Genomic DNA, 23800 nt, shown 5'->3' with positions numbered 1-23800 from the left:
CAAACAAATTTTGAAATTTTTTGTTCTAGTTCTGTGAAAAATGCCAGTGGTAGTTTGATAGGGATTGCATTGAATCTGTAGATTGCTTTGGGTAGTAGAGTCATTTTCACAATATTGATTCTTCCAATCCAGGAGCATGGTATATCTCTCCATCTATTTGTATCATCTTTAATTTCTTTCATCAGTGTCTTATAATTTTCTGCATACAGGTCTTTTGTCTCCTTAGGTAGGTTTATTCCTAGATATTTTATTCTTTTTGTTGCAATGGTAAATGGGAGTGTTTTCTTGATTTCATTTTCAGATTTTTCATCATTAGTGTACAGGAATGCCAGAGATTTCTGTGCATTAATTTTGTATCCTGCTACTTTACCAAATTCATTGATTAGCTCTAGCAGTTTTCTGGTAGCATCTTTAGGATTCTCTATGTATAGTATCATGTCATCTGCAAACAGTGACAGCTTTACTTCTTCTTTTCCAATTTGGATTCCTTTTATTTCCTTTTCTTCTCTGATTGCTGTGGCTAAAACTTCCAAAACTAGGTTGAATAAGAGTGGTGAGAGTGGGCAGCCTTGTCTTATTCCTGATCTTAGTGGAAATGCTTTCAGTTTTTCACCATTGAGGACAATGTTGGCTGTGGGTTTGTCATATATGGCCTTTATTATGTTGAGGAAAGTTCCCTCTATGCCTACTTTCTGCAGGGTTTTTATCATAAATGGGTGTTGAATTTTGTCGAAAGCTTTCTCTGCATCTATTGAGATGATCATATGGTTTTTCTCCTTCAACTTGTTAATATGGTGTATCACATTGATTGATTTGCGTATATTGAAGAATCCTTGCATTCCTGGAATAAACCCCACTTGATCATGGTGTATGATCCTTTTAATGTGCTGTTGGATTCTGTTTGCTAGTATTTTGTTGAGGATTTTTGCATCTATGTTCATCAGTGATATTGGCCTGTAGTTTTCTTTCTTTGTGACATCCTTGCCTGGTTTTGGTATCAAGGTGATGGTGGCCTCGTAGAATGAGTTTGGGAGTGTTCCTTCCTCTGATATTGTTTGGAAGAGTTTGAGAAGGATGGGTGTTAGCTCTTCTCTAAATGTTTGATAGAATTCGTCTGTGAAGCCATCTGGTCCTGGGCTTTTGTTTGTTGGAAGATTTTTAATCACAGTTTCAATTTCAGTGCTTGTGATTGGTCTATTCATATTTTCTATTTCTTCCTGAGTCAGTCTTGGCAGGTTGTGCATTTCTAAGAATTTGTCCATTTCTTCCAGGTTGTCCATTTTATTGGCATAGAGTTGCTTATAGTAATCTCTCATGATCTTTTGTATTTCTGCAGTGTCAGTTGTTACTTCTCCTTTTTCATTTCTAATTCTATTGATTTGAGTCTTCTCCCTTCTTTTCTTGATGAGTCTGGATAATGGTTTATCAATTTTGTTTATCTTCTCAAAGATCCAGCTTTTAGTTTTATTGATCTTTGCTATCGTTTCCTTCATTTCTTTTTCATTTATTTCTGATCTGATCTTTATGACTTCTTTCCTTCTGCTAACTTTGGGGGTTTTTTGTTCTTCTTTCTCTAATTGCTTTAGGTGCAGGGTCAGGTTGTTTACTCGAGATGTTTCCTGTTTCTTAAGGTGGGATTGTGTTGCTATAAACATCCCCCTTAGAACTGCTTTTGCTGCGTCCCATAGGTTGTGTCGTCGTGTCTCCATTGTCATTTGTTTCTAGGTATTTTTTAATTTCCTCTTTGATTTCTTCAGTGATCACTTCGTTATTGAGTAGTGTATTGTTTAGCCTCCATGTGTTTGTATTTTTTACAGATCTTTTCCTGTAATTGATGTCTAGTCTCATAGCATTGTGGTCAGAAAAGATACTTGATACAATTTCAATTTCTTAAATTTACCAAGGCTTGATTTGTGACCCAAGATATGATCTATCCTGGAGAATGTTCCATGAGCACTTGAGAAAAATGTGTATTCTGTTGTTTTTGGATGGAATGTCCTATAAATATCAACTAAGTCCATCTCGTTTAATGTATCATTTAAAGCTTGTGTTTCCTTATTTATTTTCATTTTGGATGATCTGTCCATTGGTGAAAGTGGGGTGTTAAAGTCCCCTACTATGATTGTGTTACTGTCGATTTCTCCTTTTATGGCTGTTAGTATTTGCCTTATGTATTGAGGTGCTCCTATGTTGGGTGCATAAATATTTACAATTGTTATATCTTCTTCTTGGATCGATCCCTTTATCGTTATGTAGTGTCCTTCTTTGTCTCTTCTAATAGTCTTTATTTTAAAGTCTATTTTGTCTGATATAAGAATTGCTACTCCAGCTTTCTTTTGATTTCCATTTGCATGGAATATCTTTTTCCATCCCTTTACTTTCAATCTGTATGTGTCTCTAGGTCTGAAGTGGGTCTCTTGTAGACAGCATATATATGGGTCTTGTTTTTGTATCCATTCAGCCACTCTGTGTCTTTTGGTGGGAGCATTTAGTCCATTTATATTTAAGGTAATTATTGATATATATGTTCCTATTCCCATTTCCTTAATTGCTTTGGGTTCGTTATTGTAGGTATATTCCTTCTGTTGTGTTTCTTGCCTAGAGAAGTTCTTTTAGCATTTGTTGTAAAGCTGGTTTGGTGGTGCTTAACTCTCTCAGCTTTTGCTTGTCTGTAAAGGTTTTAATTTCTCCATCAAATCTGAATGAGATCCTTGCTGGGTAGAGTAATCTTGGTTGCAGGTTTCTCTCCTTCATCACTTTAATTATGTCCTGCCACTCCCTTCTGGCTTGTAGAGTTTCTGCTGAGAGATCAGCTGTTAACCTGATGGGGATTCCCTTGTGTGTTATTTGTTGTTTTTCCCTTGCTGCTTTTAATATGATTTCTTTGTGTTTAATTTTTGACAGTTTGATTAATATGTGTCTTGGTTTATTTCTCCTTGGATTTATTCTGTATGGGACTCTCTGTGCCTCCTGGACTTGATTAACTATTTCCTTTCCCATATTGGGGAAGTTTTCAACTATAATCTCTTCAAATATTTTCTCAGTCCCTTTCTTTTTCTCTTCTTCTTCTGGAACCCCTATAATTCGAATGTTGGTGCGTTTAATGTTGTCCCAGAGGTCTCTGAGACTGTCCTCTGTTCTTTTCATTCTTTTTTCTTTATTTTGCTCTGCATCAGTTATTTCCACTATTTTATCTTCCACCTCACTTATCCGTTCTTCTGCCTCAGTTATTCTGCTATTGATCCCATCTAGATTATTTTTCATTTCATTTATTGTGTTTTTAATCGATGCTAGATTCATCTTTAGTTCTTCTAGGTCCTTGTTAACTGTTTCTTGCATTTTGTCTGTTCTATTTCCAAGATTATGGATCTTGGAAATAGAATCTTGGATCAGCTTTACTATCATTATTCTGAATTCTTTTTCGGGTAGACTGCCTATTACCTCTTCATTTGTTAGGTCTGGTAGGTGTTTATCTTGCTCCTTCACCTGCTGTGTGTTTTTCTGTCTTCTCATTTTGCTTTTGTTACTGTGTTTGGGGTCTCCTTTTTGCAGGCTGCAGATTCGTAGTTCCCGTTGTTTTTGGTGTCTGTCCCCAGTGGCTAAGGTTGTTTCAGTAGGTTGTGTAGGCTTCCTGGTGGGGGGGACTAATGCCTGTGTTCTGGTGGTTGAGGCTCGATCTTGTCTTTCTGGTGGACAGGTCCACGTCTGGTGGTGTGTTTTGGGGTGCCTATGGCCTTATTATGTTTTTAGGTAGCCTCTCTGCTAATGGGTGGGGTTGTGTTCCTGCCTTGCTAGTTGCTTGGCATAGGGTGACCAGCACTGTAGCTTGCTGGCCGTTGACTGAAGCTGGGTGCTGGTGTTGAGATGGAGATCTCTGGGAGATTTTCGCTGCTTGATATTATGTGGAGCTGGGAGGTCTCTTGTGGACCCGTGTCCTGAAGTTGGCTCTCCCACTTCAGAGGCACAGCACTGCCTCCTGGCTGCAGCACCAAGAGCCTTTCATCCACCCGGCTAATGGGAAAGGAAAGAGTCACCAAAGTCCAGGAAGCACAGGGAATCCCATACAGGATAAACCCTGTAGGGGGCCGAGTGCAGAGGCCTTGCACCAAACCCAAGGGATTAGAGTTCCCAGCACAGAACCAACTGCTGCGTCACACTCCTCAACTCAGCACGCCACGTGCAAAAGCACTGCACGCGACACTCAATTCAAGATGGCCTCTATATAAACTTTTGATCATCAAAAGCTGCGAAAGCTCTTCTTGGCAGGAGAATGGTGTTATTCCAGAAGAAGGATATTATTCATTTGCTTACAAACAATATGGAATTGTACCATTTCAATACTCAGCGAGTGTCTGCCTTGTTCATTTGTGTATGCAATAAGAACAATATTGATCAGGGCCTTGATATCGGTTCTCATGAGGAGGCCTCATTGTCACCAGGGATCTGTCAATATTTTGACTTAAAAATTATTTTGGAATATAACTGAAAGGATGGAGACAGCCAGCAAATATGAATTGAGTACCTGCTGTGTGCCAGGCACTATCCTGGAATAAAGGAGTTTGGGATACATGGACAAAATTGGAATAATGTTGGTCCCATTGAGAATGCTGATGTAACCTTCGTATTACCTTGAAGCAACTGGCCAGGCCAGGCTCTGACTCCCAATCCATATAGCAGGGGAAAAAGGGCTGTCTCTCTTCTTGCTCAGGTTTCTCCTGATTTTCCACTGGTTGCTTGCACAGGGACATTGCCTTAAAGTGTCTACAGTCCTTCACTTCCCAGCGACCAGGGGGACTCCTTCCTCGAATGACAACACAGCCACCACTGTAGCCTAAAAGCAGAAAACAACACTTTAATACCAGATGACTAGAACATTTTGTGCTTGGAAGACAGCTCATTAGAGTGTTGAATAATTGACATCTCATAATGAAGCATCCAGACAAGAACAATAAAGATGAAAAAGGATGTTTTATTGGCATGATCATCTCATTTCTCTTCATCTCTGGAGAAGAGAATAGTAGATGGCAAAGTGAGAGAAGAGAGACTATGAAGCCTAAAATTTGGGCATTTTGAGCTCAGATGGCAAATGATGGGAAATTAGGTGCTGTTCCAACTTGGTACTGAAATATCCCCCATATCTCATCAAATGCCAACATCCCTCTACTTTGAATTATTGAGCTTTTTAACTGTGCAGAGGAAAATTTAATTCACCATTTATTGAATACCTACCCTGTACACTGTGCTTTGAAACCCTGCTGTGAAAAATTAACAATGAAAAATGCATGGTGCTGATCCTCTGAGAAATAGATTCAACAGGAAAAAAATACATAAATGATGGAGTAAAGCAGACTGCAAGGTACACAACAGAAAACCAAACTGTACACCATGGAAGAGTGGAGAGAATGAGGTATATTCTAAATTGGGTGAAATTCTGGGGGCAGGGATGGGGCAGACATCAGGGAAAAGGGAAAGACCATTTAGTTATGGACAAATTCCATTTTATTCTTTTGCATATGTTTGAACATTTTGGAAAATGAAAGATTTTTCCATAGAAGCAATTTCTATGTTAAGATTCTCAAGTTTGTCATCAAATGTATACAACTCATAAGACAGCTAAAAAATGCACTTCAAATTTCAGTGACTAGTAGAAAACAAACCCGTTCCAAAAATAGAATAAAAATTGAGTAAAAATGAGCTTCTTTTTTCATCAATCCAGAGCAATCATTCAATTAACTAAATCAACATTCAACAACAACAACAACAATAAAAGTATGCATCTGTATCTGTGTACCAGGCTAGGCTTTATATTATTAGCTGCTTGAGATAGAAGGACAAAAAACATTTAGTTTAGTGTGAGACACAAACAAATAAACGATTAATGGCAGCAAACATGATGGATTAAGTGCTATGGTAACAGTGTGTTAAAATTTCTGTGGGGAGACTTCAGAAGGAGTGATGGAGTCTCAGGATATCAATAAAGGATTTGCAGGAAATGACATTTGAGCTGAATTTTGAAGGATGGGAAGGAGAGAAATGTTTTCAAGGGCTGCTTTTAAAAAAGCAAGTGATTATAGATGAAGCATCTAAAGACTTGTGACGATTCTGGACCTAAAGGCACTTTAAAAAATGTAGTCACTTGGTACTAGATATTTGTCTTGCTTAATTTCCCTTCAGAAGTAATGGCTTCAATTTCTGTAGATACAGGGTAATTGACATTATCCTTGCCAGCCATGTTTTGGTTGTTTTATGCTGATAGAAAGACTAAAGAGAGAGATAATGAGGAGTGGAATGAGAAGGAAGAAGACAGAGGAAGATGCACAAAGATTTACATTCCTCCTGAAGGAATGGAAAAGAGTTTGTGAAGAAGGAGAAAGAATAATAAAGCTACAACACGAGTGTTTGTGTCTTCAACAATCCTGGTTGCACACCCCGTGTTAGACACCTGCAGGAAGCTCACAGTCGTATGTGTATGTGCACGCTGATGGCCAAAGAGACCCACGAAGATGAAAATGACCAGTGGTAAACAAGAAAACACAATTGTGTGACATGCAGAAGAAATGGAAGTCAACAGAGAGAGTCGATCCACACAAAGGACATCAGTTGGCTCCACTGGCCAGAAGAGCTAGTTAGTGTTCAAGGTGGAGTCTGGGGGGCCAAGCAGGGGAGAGAGTATAGCATGCCACTGCCCCTGCTGTGAATGGAGCATTTCAGGCCTGCTGAGTGTAATTGTGGAACGCAGCTCACAATCTAGCGGAGTCATGAACAACAGAGGAGATGCTGCCTGCTCTGTGTAATGAAATTCAAATGAAATTGAACTGTGGAAATCCATGTGGAAGCTGAAAACCTAATATGTATATGGATGGAATTGCTCTAGTTGAAAGAGCAGGAAAAAACACACACTCCCACCTGACTCTTCCATCCTTCCTTCCCAGCAGCCTTGGACTTGGGGCCTGAACTCTGGGGTTCTAGTCCCAGCACAGATATTTAGTAACTTGAAACTCAAGGTTCATAAGTCACAAAAAGCCTTGTCTAAAACATAGGGGCAATAATTCCTTTTCTTCTTATGGATTTTCATGAAGATCTGATAATATATTAAAAAGCTCCCTGAAAGATATGAAGGGCTAAAACCTTCACTAAGATGTTGCTTCTATTCTTATTTTGAAATTACAAAAGCTGGGATTTTGTGGCACAGGTTCTGCCTGCATGTTCAAAGAATTTTTAAGAAGCTCAAATCAGCAAGTTTAAAATGCAATATACTTTTTTGTTGGTCTTGCATTTTGTCTTACTTTCCCACATCAGACAATGATTAAATAGCTTTGGTTTTAGACACTAGATATTCAACTCATCTTCATTAGTGAAGACGGAGATGTTTGTGAACTGCTCTGAAGATAAAAAGTGTGCAGTAGTGTTATTGGTATTCGAAAATGGTTAACTTAATGGAACATTTGACCTAAATTTTAGAGTCTCAGCCTCAAAGAAGCAGTAAAGTGGTATAATAAAGGGAGACTGGGCTAAGGGAGATATAAACCAAATTTATAATCTTATGTTGTGGGGATGCTTGTAAAGCCAAATAATAAGGGTAGGGTGTGGAAAAGAGCAGCGGTGTTTCTTCTCCCAGAGAAATTGTTCTCCAATTTGATTAACTCATCTCCCACCGGAAAAGAACAACTGTCATCCTATCCCTTAGCAGTGAATCTCACATTTGAATTGATTCTCCTCACCTGCCTTAGCCTCCCTCTATCCCCGCCCCTTTACTCTCTCCATCAAACATGAATGGGAACACATTCAGTTAATTAAGAAATTCCAATTCACCAGTCTAGTCTCTTCAATTTGGTAAAGCTATCTAGCCTTATAGTAAATTGAACCAACCTGGGAAAGCCTCCATCTTTCACTTCTCTGGCCATATACCTGAAAACAAACAAACAAAATCTATCTGTGGCCTCAGGGCAGGAGGGAATCATAACTGGGCCTTTAGACAATTATTTTACTTGAGTCTACTCGTTTCCCTTTCCCTGCAACAACTTTCACATCCTTAATCTCAGGCCCTCGGCCCCAGCCACCTTCCATCTCTCTCCTCTCCTTCTCCGTGGAGAAAAGGGAAGCTTTGGGTCAGGGAAGGTGAGCTTTCATGGAGTTCTCCTTATCTACCTGATGCCATGTTAGGCATTTTGTATGGTCTTTTTCCTATTTAACTTCAAAACCTCTTTGAGGTGGATATTAGCCTCTACAGTTCACTAATGGAAAAACCAAGGCACAGAGGTGTAGTAACTTGCCTTAGGGCCATGTAGTTCTTGAGGGTTTGATCTGGAATTTGAAATCATATTTAACTGAGTCTACCATGAGACAATGTCAAGGTACAGAGGCGGTGGACATTCAATAAATAACTGTTGAATGAATGCTTGAATCTTCCCCTCTAATTATGCTTCTCCATTTCTATGGAGCTTTCTCTCTTTCCCCTGGTCATGCTTCTCTCCTTTGTGAGACCGTAGCATTTCCTTGAAGATCTACTACCACATTTTTAGTGTGTATGACAGTTACCTATATATTTATAAAAAGAAAGGAAATACCAAAAGGGTGCTCAGAAATGAGGCTGTTTGTCCTCATTTATGTGTTGGTTCATTTCAGTACTCTGATGCGACTTAAAATGGATAACTATCTATCTGCTGGCTAGATAGGGTTCTCCTTGCCATGTGTAGGGCAGTTTCAAGAAAACAGATCTGACTGGCTCTAAGCAATCCCATTTTCCTTGTCACTGAGAGATTTCCACTGACTTGAGACAATTGGGGTAAATACTCTGGAGTTATCCCATGAGTGAAACATACCTTTTTCACAGTGCTGTCTAGATCTAGAAACACAAACCTTTTGTCACAGAGCCTGAGTTATGGATGGATGCAAAATTTTCTCTATGAAATAACTGTGAAACTCTAATATAATTGGAAAAGTTTTTTTTGAATGTCTTAAAGGATGGACTAACCTGTTTTCTTTCACCATAGAGCAGCCTCCATTTATATTGAATCCTTAATCTAAGCACAAAGTACATTTAGGTTTCTAATGCATTAGCTTCTCCCTAAATGAGAAAGGCCCTATTTGTCATCTTTCCCTTTAATCAGTGGCGCTAGTTAGTATGGATCAAAACTGTTTTTCCTGTTTTACCTGAATGGTTACGTCTCTTAAAATACCAAGTACCATAGTCTCTTTGTTGTTGTTTTAGTAAGGATAGCAGGAAATTATCTCTTTATAGGAATATCCCAGCTATGAAGCTATGAAGAAATCACTAATGAATCCATGGATCTAGGCATCGATCATTAATGGCTTCTAACATTGCAAATAGTAAGAGAACTGGACATTATATGCCTCCATATGGAGCATACAACTATCTATGAAATGGTCTTTCCAAAAAAATAAGAGTCTGATTTAGATCAGCCCTCTGATTCCAACTTTTTAAAAATGTCATTTAAAAAATATCAATTTTATGAAAAATAAAAAGAACAGAGTAACTTTTTTTTTATATTAAAGACTTCCATTTATTAGCACTGTGACACTCAGTGCAAAGAATACTCAAATGTTTGCTTTTTATACCAAAGGTAGTATATTGTTATTCTTCCAGCTCAACAAACAGTATATACTCTTTAGTGAACTGTTACTTCCTAGAATAGCAGGCGGGCCTCTTCCAGAAGAGTAACAGATTTTTAATGTGTTGTGGGCATACAATAAAAAAAAACCTAGACTGAAGGAAGCTCTACAGAACAAACACATTTGCATCCACAAATAAAAATTTTAAAAAATGACAGTGGCATGGAAGAGGAAAACACAGAGATTAAAACAGACTTTAGGAGATATACCAACCAATTACAGTGCATGCACCTTTTCTTGATCTTGATTCAAATGAAGAACTCTAAAATACATTATATAATAGTTATAAATCATTTAGAAATTTGAGCATTAACTGAAGATTTATGATGCTATGGAATTATAGTTAATTACATTTAGTTGTGATAATTGTATTATAGTCATGTTTCTAAAAAGGAGTCTTTATCTTTTAGAAATAATACTGAAATATTTATGGATGAAACGATATGATATCTGGGATTTTCTATGAAAAAATATGGGAAATGGGAGGAGTGGGTGGGAGTATAGATGAAACAAGATTGACCATGGGTTGATTATTGATGACACTGGGTGATGGGTATATATGGTGGTTCATTATGCTATTTGGTGAACATAATACAAGGTTGAAAAAATGGCAGAACTATGATTCCACCACAGATTAAATATGTTGATGATATGACAAAAAGACAGAGTCTTCACTGAGTTTATAAAAAGCTGCAGGCTTCCTGTTCAGTGGTCAATTTATGTAGTCAGTCTGGGCTGGATTAAGGTTCTGACATGGGGACCAAGCTAATGGATTCTTTTGTGACAGGCAGGAAAAAAAATGTCTTTTAGGATGGTGTTTCTGCAAACTGCAATTTAAAAGAAAAAAGGAAACACAGGGGTTTTTATATTGCTATTTTCTTCAAAAAAAGATTTACATTTTCAGAGACAATTTACTCAATGTCAATCAGCCTGAGCAGCCAAACTGAGCATCACGATATTATTTTTGCTTCAGGGAAAAGAGAAAAAGAGTAGTGCCACTCAAATAAATTACAGCAGAAACTTATGAATGACAAGGAGTTCTGCTTCAATTCCAAAGTTTAGACATCCAAATATGCCCCAAGGAAGATAACATTAAAAACTAAGAATTTTGTCTACTCAAAATGTATTAATTTATTTTGACAGGTATAGACACTCCTAGCAAAATTACAAAGTATATTAGAAATGATACCTGTTTTTTTTCCAGTAATAGTGTGACATGGAACTTTACTATTCTCTGCATTTTAATAATATTCATAAATTTGTAGAATGAGAAGGTTGTTTATTAAGTGAATTGTGATGTTTCTTGTTTAGAGCTATGCAGTCACCGGTTTATATACAAATTTCCTAAACCAATGGTTATACACAAAGAATCTACTTTGTCTTACTTCACCTTGCATGCATCCTTTAAAAGTATAGTTAAAAAAATAAACAATATATTTTAGAGCATTTTAGGTTCACAGAAAAATTTAGCAGAGGGTACAGACTTCCCTTATACCCTGTGCCCCATGTACCTTACTACTGACATCCCATACCAGAATGGTACATTTGTTAAAACCTATATTGACACATCATTATCACCCCAAGCCCATGGTTTACATTAGGGGCCACTCTTGATGTTGTACATTCTATGGGTTTGGACAAATGTACAATGACATTTATCCACCATTGTGGTATCATATAGAATGGTTTCACTGCCCTCCAAATCCTCTGTGCTCTGCCTATAAACTCCTCCCTCCCGCAGCCCCTGGAAACCACTAATCTTTTTACTGTCTCCATAGTTTTGCCTTTTCCAGAATGTCATATGGTTGGAATTACACAGTATGCAGCCTTTTCAGATTGGCTTCTTTCACTTAGTAATACGCATTTAAGTTTCCTCCATGTCTTTTCATGACTTGACAGCTCATTTCTTTTTAGCGCTGAATAATATTCCATTGCCTGCATGTAACACAGTTTATTCACTCATCTACTAAAGGACATCTTGATTGCTTGTAAGTTTTGGCAAGGATGAATAAAGCTTCTATAAAAAAAATCCGTATGCATGTCTTTGTGCAGACATGTTTTCAATTTATTTGGGTAAACACCAAGGAGTGCAAGTGTTGGATTGTATGGTAAGAGTATGCTTACTTCTGTAAGCAACTGCCAACCTGTCTTTGAAAGTGGCTATACCATTTTGCATTCCCACCAGCAATGTATGAGCACTCCTGTTGCTCCAAATCATTGCCAGCATTTGGTGTTGTCAATGTTTTGGATTTTGGTCATTCTAATAAGTGTGTGGCAGTATCTCGTTGTTTTAATTTGCAATTTCCTAATGACATATGATGTTGGACATATTTTCATATGCTTACTTTTCATCTATATATCTTTAAGATCTTTTGTCCATTTTAGATTGGGTTTTTTGTTTACTTGTTGTAGAGTTTTAAGAGTTCCTTGTATATTTTGTATAGCAGTTCTTTATCAGATATGACTTTTTTTTTTTTTTTTTTTTTGCAGTACGTGGGCCTCTCACTGTTGTGGCCTCTCCCGTTGTGGAGCACAGGCTCCGGACGCGCAGGCTCAGAGGCCATGGCTCACGGGCCCAGCCACTCTGTGGCATGTGGGATCTTCCTGGACTGGGGCACGAACCCGTGTCTCCTGCATTGGCAGGCGGACTCTCAACCACTGTGCCACTAGGGAAGCCTCAGATATGATTTTTACAAATATTTTCTCCCATTCTGTGGCTTGTCTTCTCATTCTCTTGACATTATCTTTCTCAGAGCACAAGTTTTAATGAAGTTTTAGTTTTAATGAAATCTAGCTCATCAATTATTTATTTCATGGATTTTGCTTTTGACGTTGTATCTAAAAAGTCATCAGCATACCCAAGGTCATGTAGGTTTTCTATTATGTTATCTTCTGGGAATGTCAAAGCTTTGTGTTTTACATTTAGGTCTATGATCCATTTTGAGTTAATTTTGTTAAGGGTGTAAACTCTGTGTCTAGTTTTTTTTTTTTTTTTTTTTTTTTTTTGGCATGTGGATGTCCAATTGGCCAAGCACCATTTGTCAAAAAGTTTTTTCTATTGTATTGTTTTTGCTTCTTTTTCAGTGATCAGCTGACTATTTTTGTGTCAGTCTATTTCTAGGCTCTTTGTACTTTTTTATTGATTTATTTGTCTTTTTTTTTCTTGCCGAAACCATATTGTCTTAATTACTGTAGATTTATAATAACTCTTGAAGTCAGGTAGTATCAATCCTCTGACTTTGTTCTTCTCCTTCAGTACTGAGTTGGTTATCCTGGGTCTTTTGCTTCTCATTATAAGCTTTAGAACCAGTTTGTCAATATCCACAAAATAACTTGCTGGTATTTTGATTGGGATAGCATTGAGTCTATAGGTCAATTTGTGTAGAATTGACATATTGACAATACTGAGTCTATCTATGAACATGGAATCTCTATTTATTTAGTTCTTCTTGATTTCTGCCATTAAAAGTTATAGTTTTCCTCTATAGATCTTATATATATTGTTAGATTTATATCTAAAATTTTCATTTTGAGGGGTGTTAATGTAATATATTTTTAATTTAAAGTTCCCCTTTTCATTGCTGGTATACAGAAAAGCAATTGACTTTTGAGCATTAATCTTGTATCTTGCAATCTTGCTATAATTGCTTATTAGTTCCAGGAATTGTTTTTGATTCTTTCTAATTTTCTACATAAACAATCATGTCATCTGTGAACAAAGTTTTATTTCTTTTCTTCCAATCTGTACATTTTAATTGCTTTTCTTGTCTTATTGCATTAGCTAGGACTTCTAGTACAATGTTTAAAAGAGTGTTGAAAAGAGACATCCTCACCTTGTTCCTGATCTTAGTGGGGAAGCTTCTAGTTTTTCACCATTAAGTGTGATATCTGTGGGTTTTCTGTAGACGTTCTTTATCAAGTTGAGGAAGTTCCCCTCTATTCCTTGTTTGCTAACAGTTTTTAACATGAATGGGTGTTGAATTTTGTCAGATGCTTTTTTCTGCATCTATTGATACGATCATGTGATTTTGCTTTTTTAGCCTGTTGATGTCATGGATAACATTAATAAGTTTTCAAATGTTGAACCAGCCTTGCATACCTGGGGTAAATTCCACTTGATTGAGGTGTGTAACTCTCTTTATACATTGTTGGATTCAATTTGTTAATATTTTGTTAAAGATTTTTTGTGCCTATGTTCATGAGAGATATTGGTCTGTAGTTTTCTTTTCTTGTAATGTCCTTGTCTGACTTTGGTATTAGGGTAATGTTGCCCTCATAGAATGAGTTACAAAGTATTCCCTCTGCTTCTAACTTCTGGAAAAGGTTGTAGAGAGCTGGTATAATTTCTTCCTTAAATGTTTGGTAGAATTCACCAGTTGAACCCATATGAGCCTGCTGCTTTCTGTTTTGGAAAGTTATGAATTACTGATTCAATTTCTTAATAGATATAGGCTTATTCAGAGAGTCTATTTCTTCTTGTGTGAGTTTTGGCAGATTGTGTCTTTCAAAGAATTGACTGATTTCACCTAGGTTGTCAAATTTATGGATATAGAGTTGCTCATAATATTCCTTTTTTATCCTTTTAATGTCCATGGGATCTGTAGCGATGTCCCTTTTTTTCATTTATGATATTAGTAATTTGTGTCTCCTCTCTTTTTTCTTAGTGAGCCTGGCTAGAGGCTTATCAATTTCATTGATATTTTCAAAGAACCAGCTTTTAGTTTCATTGATTTTCTTTATTGATTTCCTGTCTTCAATTTCATTGATTTCTGCTCTAATTCTTATTATTTCTTTTCTTCTACTTATTTTGGATTTAATATGCTCTTTGTTTTCTAGTTTCCTAAGGTGGAAGCTTAGATTACTGATTTTAAATATTTCTTCTTTTCTAGTATGTGCATTCAGTGCTATAAATTCCCCTCTAAGTCCTGCTTTCTCTTCATCTCACAAATGTATTTTCATTTTCATTTAATTTAGAATGTTAAAAAATTTTCTCTTGAGATTTCTTCTTTGACCCATGCGTTATCTAGAAGTGTACTGCTTAATCTCCAAGTATTTTGGAATTTTCTCAGCTATCTTTCTGTTCTTTATTTCTATTTAATTTCATGTGATCTGAGAGCAGACATTGTATGACTTCTTTTAAATTTGTTAAGTGTGTTTTATGGCCTAGAATGTAGTCTATCTCAGTGGATGTTCCACATGAGCTTGAGAAGAATGTGTAATCTGCTGTTGCTGTTGTTGGATGAAGTAGTCTATAGATGTCAATCATATCCTGTTGATTGATAGTGCTGTTGAGTTCAATTTTGTCCTTACTGATTTTCTGTCTGCTGGATATGTTCATTTCTGTCATAGGGGTGTTAAGAGTCTCTAACTATAACAGTAGATTCATCTATTTCTCCTTGCAGTTCTATCAGTTCTTCCCTCATATATTTTGATACTCTGTTGTTAGGTACATGTACATTAAGGATTGTTATGTCTTCCTTAGAGCTGACTTTTTGTTTTGTTTTGTTTTGTTTTTGCGGTACGCAGCCCTCTCACTGTTGTGGCCTCTCCCGTTGTGGAGCACAGGCTCCAGATGTGCAGGCTCAGCAGCCATGGCTCATGGGCCCAGCCGCTCCGCAGCATGCGGGATCTTCCCAGACTGGGGCATGAACCCATGTCCCCGGCATCAGCAGGCGGACTCTCAACACTGCGCCACCAGGGAAGTCCTAAGCTGACTTTTTTATCTTTATGTAATGTCCATTTTTATCCCTGGAAATTTTTCTTGTTCTGAAGTCTGCTTTGTGTCAAATTAATATAGCTATTCCTGCTTTCTTTTGGTTAATGTTAACATGGATATCTTTCTCTATCCCTTTACTTTTAATCTATAGGTGTCTATATTTAAAGTGGGGTTTTTGTAGACAACATATACTTGGGTCTTATTTTTTGAATGACTCTAAAAATATCTTTTAATTGGTGTTTAGTTCTCTAATTATTGTTATATATGTGATATATGATAACAATTATTATAATATTATAATAATAGTTATCTTTCCTCAGGGAAGAGCTTGAGGCCTCTAACCCATTTCCTCTAGATACAAATTTAAAGATAACCTATTGCCTATTGTCTATTGGGGTAGCCCTGATTGAGATCCCCAGGCAAGAAAGGGACCAAGGGCTTCCCTGGCAGTGCAATGGTTAAGAATCTGCCTGCCAATGCAGGGGGCATGGGTTCGAGCCCTGGTCCGGGAAGATCCCACATGCCACAGAGCAACTAAGCCTGTGAACCACAACTACTGAGCCTGTGCTCTAGAGCCCACAAGCCACAATGAAGAGTAGTCCCCACTTGCTGCAACTAGAAAAATCCCGTGCACAGCAACAAATACCCAATGCAGCCAAAAATAAATAAATAAAATAAATAAATATATTTAAAAAAAGAAAAAGAAAGGAATCAAGGCATCCAAACAGGGTTCACACTGAGGTAAAGATGTGTTGGATCTCGGTTGGTGACCTAAGATTAACACAAGGGCCTAAAACTTGGTCCACAGGGGCTGGTTTTAGTGTAGATATGGCTGAAACCATTAGCTTCTCTGGCACAGTTTCATGCTTTGGGATCCAGAGCTGAGCACAGGATGGTGAATTAATAGACCTGTAACACTGAAATTCTGGCTAAGGTACCACAGAAGTCCATGGAGGAGATGGACTAGCAAGAATGTTACCTAAGTAACAGAGCAAAGTCACGTGGCAATGACTGTGAACTGTGAACTGATTAGATAGATATGCTCAAATGTGCCCATTTACTCTGCCTTGAAGTATGACAGACTATTCTGGACTGAGTAAGCCCCTGAGATTCTTGGACAATGAGGGTGGATGAGGAAAAGACTTTAGGAGGGAGAAACTGGACTTCTGCTAACAAAGGCATGTGTGGTCTTGAGCAATGAATTTATACCTTGAACTTGTCAAATGACTCATATGAATTATACTTTAAAAACTGGCCAGCCATATATCACCCCTGAGAACCGGTGGTAATTGTTTTAGTTGATTTATGCATTAAGAAAACACTAAGGAAGAATCAGAGGAGGTGGACCATGAGGTTGATAGAATTGGGGGGCAAAGGAAACAGGAAGGAGAAGTGGTGTGACAGTGCCCTCTACTCACGGGGCTGACGTGCATTCCAGTGTGTGTACTTCACCGGCTCTGACTTCTGCCCTGCCGTCTTCCAAGTGTATTCTCCTGTATCATTTTGATCTTGAAGAGCTATCCAAAAATAAGTGTCCTTCGTTTTTACCACACTACTGATCAAACTGGTAATAAAAGCCTGTTCAAACCTGAAAATGGAAAAATGAAATGATTATAGTAAGTTTCTGGGCAATAAAGAAATGTTGTTAAAACATAATGAGGTGCACAGAATGGCACCTGTGTAAGCATTTCTCATGAATTCTTTAGAACATGGGACAGAAAAATACTCAGAGCCTGAACGTTACTAATAAATGCCAAACATCAGTGCAATTCCCAGAAATATATGAGTGAGGAAAATTTGATTCTCAAAGGTGGTGCTCAATTCTTTCAAGGAACAGAGTCCGGTTCCAGTTTCGGAGTGTAGGTAGTAAAGTCCAGAAAGCTAGCGATACATTTCTTGGAGCAACATGTGCCCTATTGTGTAATTAGGCCACACAGCACACACATGCTGTAATGTGCATGTGGTGGGGAGGTGGCGGTGGGGGAGGTGGAGAAGAGGGAGGAGAAGGGACACTATGCTTTTCTGAATGAGCATCTGCCGACACAGGGTTCACATGCGCCCACCCAACACACTTGCCTGGTGAGAATGGAACAGAAATTAGAGTAGCAATTTTTTTTTTTTTTTGGTACGCGGGCCTCCCACTGCTGTGGCCTCTCCCGTTGCGGAGCACAGGCTCCAGACGCGCAGGCTCAGCGGCCATGGCTCACGGGCCCAGCCGCTCCGCGGCACGTGGGATCCTCCCGGACCGGGGCACGAACCCGCATCCCCTGCATCAGCAGGCGGACTCTCAACCACTGCGCCACCAGGGAAGCCCCTAGAGTAGAATTTTGTCCCCCAGAGCAGTTTGTTCGCAGGCACATGGAGTCACTGGCTTATTCAAATGTGTTCAGATGTGCATATTCACTGAAGATAAATTTAACCCCCTAGGAACTAACCCAAAGAAGTACACCCACTATATTCCCCAAACGGCTGAATGAATTAGTGTTCATTGACTGCTGGCAATGCTCCCTCTTCAACAACATGAATGCATTGAAAGCAGAATCTAGAAAATTTGTATACATGCTTCCACATGAATACCTAACAGAAACATGTATTAAACTTTAACCAGCATTGAAATTTTAAGCTAAGTTGGAAACTATCCTGAAAAATTTACTTTCAATACATGTAAAGTTTTGAAGAAACACCTTTCAAACAGTGGTAACTTTTAGCCAGACCTGCTGAGTCATTAAGAAAGGAAACACCTGATGAAATTATCCAGGAAACCTAAGGAGAAAGCAAATTAGACTTTTTCATCTGATTTTGGATTTTTTTTCATTACCATGCATCTTTAACTTGCTAAAGGAAGCAGAAGAAATGGGGTCATTCAAGAATAGAGGAGTCTTAAAGGAAATAGGGGAGAGAAAGAGAAAAGAACACAAAGATGCAAACTTTTTAACTGCCTTATGAACATCACTAGCAACAGTTAGTTTTATGAGGCATCCATGATACTCATCTTTGCAGAGCATATGTTTTAGTGAATATTTTCTGCAGATAGTCTCTTGATAATCTAAACAGCACACATTTGAAATTAGAAAAGTTCTTTTTAAATCAGATTGCAGTGGCAGAACCTTACATAAACATGCTTCAAAAAGAAGGTATATAAAAGTAAATACTCTCTAGATGCTGTGTAAGTTTCCTTACACTTCCACTGGTTCATACTCTTATAACATAGGATCTGTTTTTACTTCTCCCCTCTGAGGCAGAGTATCATCTTTATCATGCATAGCTGGTGCCTGAAACTACAATGCTAGGAGGCCAGCAAGGCACTGCACCATGGAGGCTACGGTCAGGACCACTAGTCACTGTGCTGGTTCTAAACCCAGTGGACATCACTGGTTCTTCCATTACCTTGTACTATGGCATTTATTGTATAATGGAGAGATAACGTTGTCTGTGAGCTTGGCCTCTGGTATCATTATTCATGACAACACTTTGCTTTTGTCCCCTGTTGGTTTTAGGTTTATTTAGTCCACTCTGATTTGCTATTTTATAACCATTTATCATTGCTCAAAACAATACAAACCTGCTTTTTGAATTGACAAGTATATCTTTTAAGCAGTTACATATAATACTAATACATTAAATCCTATAACCTTCAGATAAAAACAGGACTCTAGTTTTTCCTGGTCCAGTTTAGAAGGTGGCATTGTTAATAACAAAATTCAGCAACTATATCTTTTTTCTAAACCATGTACTCTAAGAAATTAACTCTGGATAACAGCATGCAATCTCTTGAGTGTCTGTTTCCAACTGATAAAGAAATAAGATCTTTTTATATTCTTTATCACTCACTGTTTGGCTTCAAACACTTAAAGGGTTGTGAAAACTCTGGCTTAATGGTAATAGAGCAGATGACCTTTTAAAGTCTTTTCTGGCCCTGTGTTTTAGAATTCTTCATTTGAGAATATTCCAGATTTTCATATCTGGATTTTTTGTCTGGTTTCACTGATGTTGTTTAATTCAAATGTTATTATGATTTAAGAAACAAACAATAACCATATGTACATATTTTTATATATTTTTTGAGGAATTCAATAAAGTAAAAATTGTTATTATTCAGAAAAACAAATGATAAAATATTTTGCTTATAACCTATTTATAAAACCAAAGACTGTAGGTGAATACTTCTTAAAAATCAGAAAAAAAGGGCTTCCTTGGTGGCGCAGTGGTTGAGGGTCTGCCTAACAATGCAGGGGACGCGGGTTCGTGCCCCGATCCGGGAGGATCCTGCGTGCTGCGGGGCGGCTCGGCCCGTGAGCCATGGCCGCTGAGCCTGCGCGTCCGGAGCCTGTACTCTGCAGCGGGAGAGGCCGCAGCAGTGAGAGGCCCGTGTACCGCAAAAAAAAAAAAAAAAAAAAAAAAATCAGAAAAATAAATTTCCCATCAATCCTTTAAAAAGGCAAGCAATCAAATATTTATTTTCAATGTAAACAAGAATAAAAGCAAGTGTATCTTGAACTTCTATCAGTTTGAGAAGAATCTGTTGCTCATGGTGCTAAGCATTAAATTTTAATTAAAAAATGCAATTTGAAGATAGCAATGCATATTTTTTGGCATACTTGACATATTTTTTCATTTCAAAGTAAATATTTTATATTTCAAAAATGCACACTTTGAAAAAGGTATTTTATGCCTAAATCTCTAATTGAACATTATATTTCTTCATCAGTTTAGCCAGTAACATATGTAGCTGAAAAAAAAAAAGATGTTTCTTGTCTGTGAATAACACAGTAGTTAGCAGAAATCAGTAATTAATGACTGTGTTTGTGGTACCTAAAACCAGAGTTTGAAAAAACGTAATGCAGTGAAAGTAGCTTCACTAGAGAGCCATTTCAACTTAAACAATATGTATATGTATATATATATATACACATACATACATGATTTGGTTAGGAGGGACTCAGCTTTGAGCTGAGTAATTGCAACTGTATTTCTCCCAATAAAACACTTGTTAGCACTGTTGATACCATTTTCAAATAACTAACTCTATTGCTGAACTAATATTAAAATGATACATTTCTTTCTTTTAAGTAAAGAATGGCAGTAGAATATCAGTAGTTTTCAAATGGGAGACGTGTCATGACCACTATTGCAAGAAGTTTCTGCTGGTATTCCTCAAGAACTAGAAATGTTAAGTTTTTGGATATTGTTTCTTTCAAAAGACTAGAAGAAAAATATAGAATTAGAAAATACATCCAATATGTACACAAGAAATAAACCTGGAAGAGCAACTCAAACTTTTAGTGGCAGTTACCTTTGGGAAGGGAAGAGAGATTGGCTGGGAGGGGGGCAAGAGTAAAGGTAAGGGGGCACTTTCACTTTTTAGTTGATATTCTTCTGGCTTGCTTGAATTCATACCAATGAGAATGTTTCTATTGTGTAATTCTAAAAAGGGTAACCAAAATGTGTTTTTAAAAAGAAAGTTAACTGCATTCTACCAAAAAAATAAAAACTGTTAGAATTAATAAATGAATTCAGCAAGTGGAGGATACAAAATCAACACACAAAAATCAGTTGCATTTTTATATACTAACAATGAACAATCTGAAAAGGAAAATAATTCCATTTACAATAGCATCAAAAATAATGAAGTACTGGGGAACGAACTTGACCAAGGAGGCAAAAGACTTGTACACTTAAAACTAGAAAACATTGCTGAAAGAAATTAAAGAAGACACAAATAGTCCATTGACAGATGAATGGATAAAGAAGATATGGCACATATATACAATGGAATATTACTCAGCCATATAAAGAAACAAAATTGAGTTATTTATAGTGAGGTGGGTGGACCTAGAGTCTGTCATACAGAGTGAAGTAAGTCAAAAAGAGAATAACAAATACCGTATGCTAACACATATATATGGAACCTAAAAAAAAAAAAAGGTTCTGTTGAACCTGAGGCAAGACAGGAATAAAGACGCAGATGTAGAGAATGGACTTGAGGACATGGGGAGGGGGACGGTAAGCTGGGACGAAGTGAGAGAGTAGCATTGACATATATACACTACCAAATGTAAAATAGATAGCTAGTGGGAAGCAGCTGCATAGCACAGGGAGATCAACTCTGCGCTTTGTGACCACCTAGAGGGGTGGGATAGGGAGGATGTGAGTGAGACGCAAGAGGGAGGGGATATGGGGATATTTGTATACATACAGCTGATTCACTTTGTTATACAGCAGAAACTAATACAAGTTTGTAAAGCAACTATACTCCAATAAAGATGTTAAAAAAATTAAAGAAGCCACAAATAAATGGAAAGACATCCCATATTCATGGATTGGAAGATTTATTGTTAAAATGTCCATACTACCCAAAGTGATCTACAGATTGAATGCAATCCCTGTCAAAATCCCAGTGATTTTTTTTTTTTGGCAGGAGTAGAAAAATTCATCTTAAAATTCATACAGAATTTCAAGACATCCTGAATAGCAAAAACAAGCATGAAAAAGAAGAACAAAGTTGGAGGTCTCACACTTCTTATTTCAAAACTTACTAAAAAGTACAGTAATCTAAACAGTGTGATACTGGCATAAAGACAGACATATAGACCAATGGAATAGAATAGAGAACTCAGAAATAAATCATTGCATATATGGTCAAATGATTTTCCACAAGGGTGCCAAGACCATTCAATGAGGAAAGGACAGTCTTTTCAATAATAACGTTGTGAAAAGTGAGTATCCACCTACAAAAGAATGCAGCTGGACTCGTACCCTACACCATTTACAAAAATTAACACAAAGTGGATCAAAGACCTAAACATATGAGGTAAAACTGTAACACTCTTAGAAGAAAACGTAGGGGAAATTTTTCATGGCATTGAATGTGGCAGTGATTTCTTGGATAAAACACCAAAAGCACCGGCAAAAAAATAAGAAAGGATAAATTGGACTTAATCAAAATTAAAAACTTTTGCACATCAAAGGACACTATCAACAGAGTGAAAGGCAACCCACGAATAGGAGATAGTATTTGCAAATTATGTATCTGATAAACAATTAATATCCAGAATATATAAAGACTCCTACAATTCAATGACAGAAAACAAACACTTCTGTTCAAAAATGGGTAAAAGACTTGAATAGACGTTTCTCCAAAGGAGATATAAAGATGCCAATAAGCACATGAAAAGATGCTCAGCATCACTAATCATTAGGAAAATGCAAATCAAAACCACAATGAGATACCACATCACATCCATAGGATGGCTATTATGTAAAAACAGAAAATAAGCAAGTTTTGGCTAGGAGGTGAGGAATTGGAGCCCTTGTGCACTATTGGTGGGAATGTAAAATGTTATAGCTCCTATGGAAACCAGTATGGTTGTTCCTCAAAAAATTAAAAACAATTATTATATGATCCAGAGATTCCACTTCTGGGTATAGTACCCAAAATAATTGAAAGCAGGAACTTGAAAGATATTTGGATATTCATATTCATAGCAGCATTATTCACAATATCCAAAAGGCAGAAGTCTCTTGTGTCTATCAATAGATGAATGGATAAACAAAATGTAGTATATCCATACTATGGAATATTATTCAGCCTTAAAAAGGAAGGACATTCTGACACATGCTACAACATGGATTAACCTAGAGGACATCAGGATAAGTGAAATAAACCAGGCACAATAGACAACTACTGTATGATCCTACTTATCAGGTAACTGTAGTAGTCAATTTCACAGACACAGAAAGTAGAATGGTGGTTGCCAAAAGCTGGGAGCAAGGGAAATGGGGAGTTAGTGTTTAGTGGATACAGAATTTCAGTTTGGGAAGATGAAAATATTTTGGAGCTGGATGGTGGTGATGGTTGTACAATAATATGAATGTACTTATTGCCACTGGACTGTACATTTAAAATGGTTAAAATGATAATTTTGTTATGTATTATATTTTTCCACAATATTAAAAAGTTAACTGTAAATGTGTTTGGGGGATATGGTTGCAAGAAAACAGCAGAGCTATAAAAATGCTTGCAAAAAATGCACATTTAAACTTAGGGGAAAATGAGATATTGCAGCATTTCTCATTTTGGGCAAAATTCTCAAAATCGAATGTCATTTGGATTATTTTGTACAAATATTCCAAGGCTGATTGATTCAAGGTTTAGATATACATGCACTTAGACAATTATCCATGGTAACATTGGAACTCAAGCTTTGCATTCATGCTCTGTCTGAAAGCAGGTGGCCAGGCCTAACAAAATTTTCTAACAGCAAGCAAATAAAATTCTGTTATTTGGCAATAAGGGTTTGTTTTTCTTCCCCTCTCTCTTCCACAAAGTGTTAAAAGTCCTAGGCCAGGAGCAGTTGCCCCATAACAAAAGAAGTATGTAATTTGTAGCAGGTGGTTCTGATTGTGCCCATAAAATCTGTTGCTCAGTTGTGCAGAAGAGTAGAAAATCAA

At 37.2% G+C, this 23800-nt stretch overlaps 1 protein-coding gene across 1 annotated transcript in view; it reads right to left on the bottom strand.

Moving 5' to 3' along the window:
- PLA2R1 (phospholipase A2 receptor 1) overlaps nt 1–23800 on the bottom strand; it is a gene marked incomplete at its 5' end in the record, with an annotated part of 123432 nt that overhangs the window by 49637 nt on the left and 49995 nt on the right. The window contains 2 exon segments of the mRNA XM_081241809.1: nt 4629–4831; nt 16768–16937. Coding sequence (XP_081097935.1) covers nt 4629–4831; nt 16768–16937 — 373 coding nt within the window.

The sequence above is a fragment of the Mesoplodon bidens genome (genome assembly GCF_964165515.1).
Source record: "Mesoplodon bidens genome assembly, chromosome: 8".
Classification (NCBI taxonomy): domain Eukaryota; kingdom Metazoa; phylum Chordata; class Mammalia; order Artiodactyla; family Ziphiidae; genus Mesoplodon; species Mesoplodon bidens.
The sequence above is the reverse complement of the archived record's forward strand: the minus strand, read 5'-3'. Positions and strand labels throughout refer to the sequence as shown.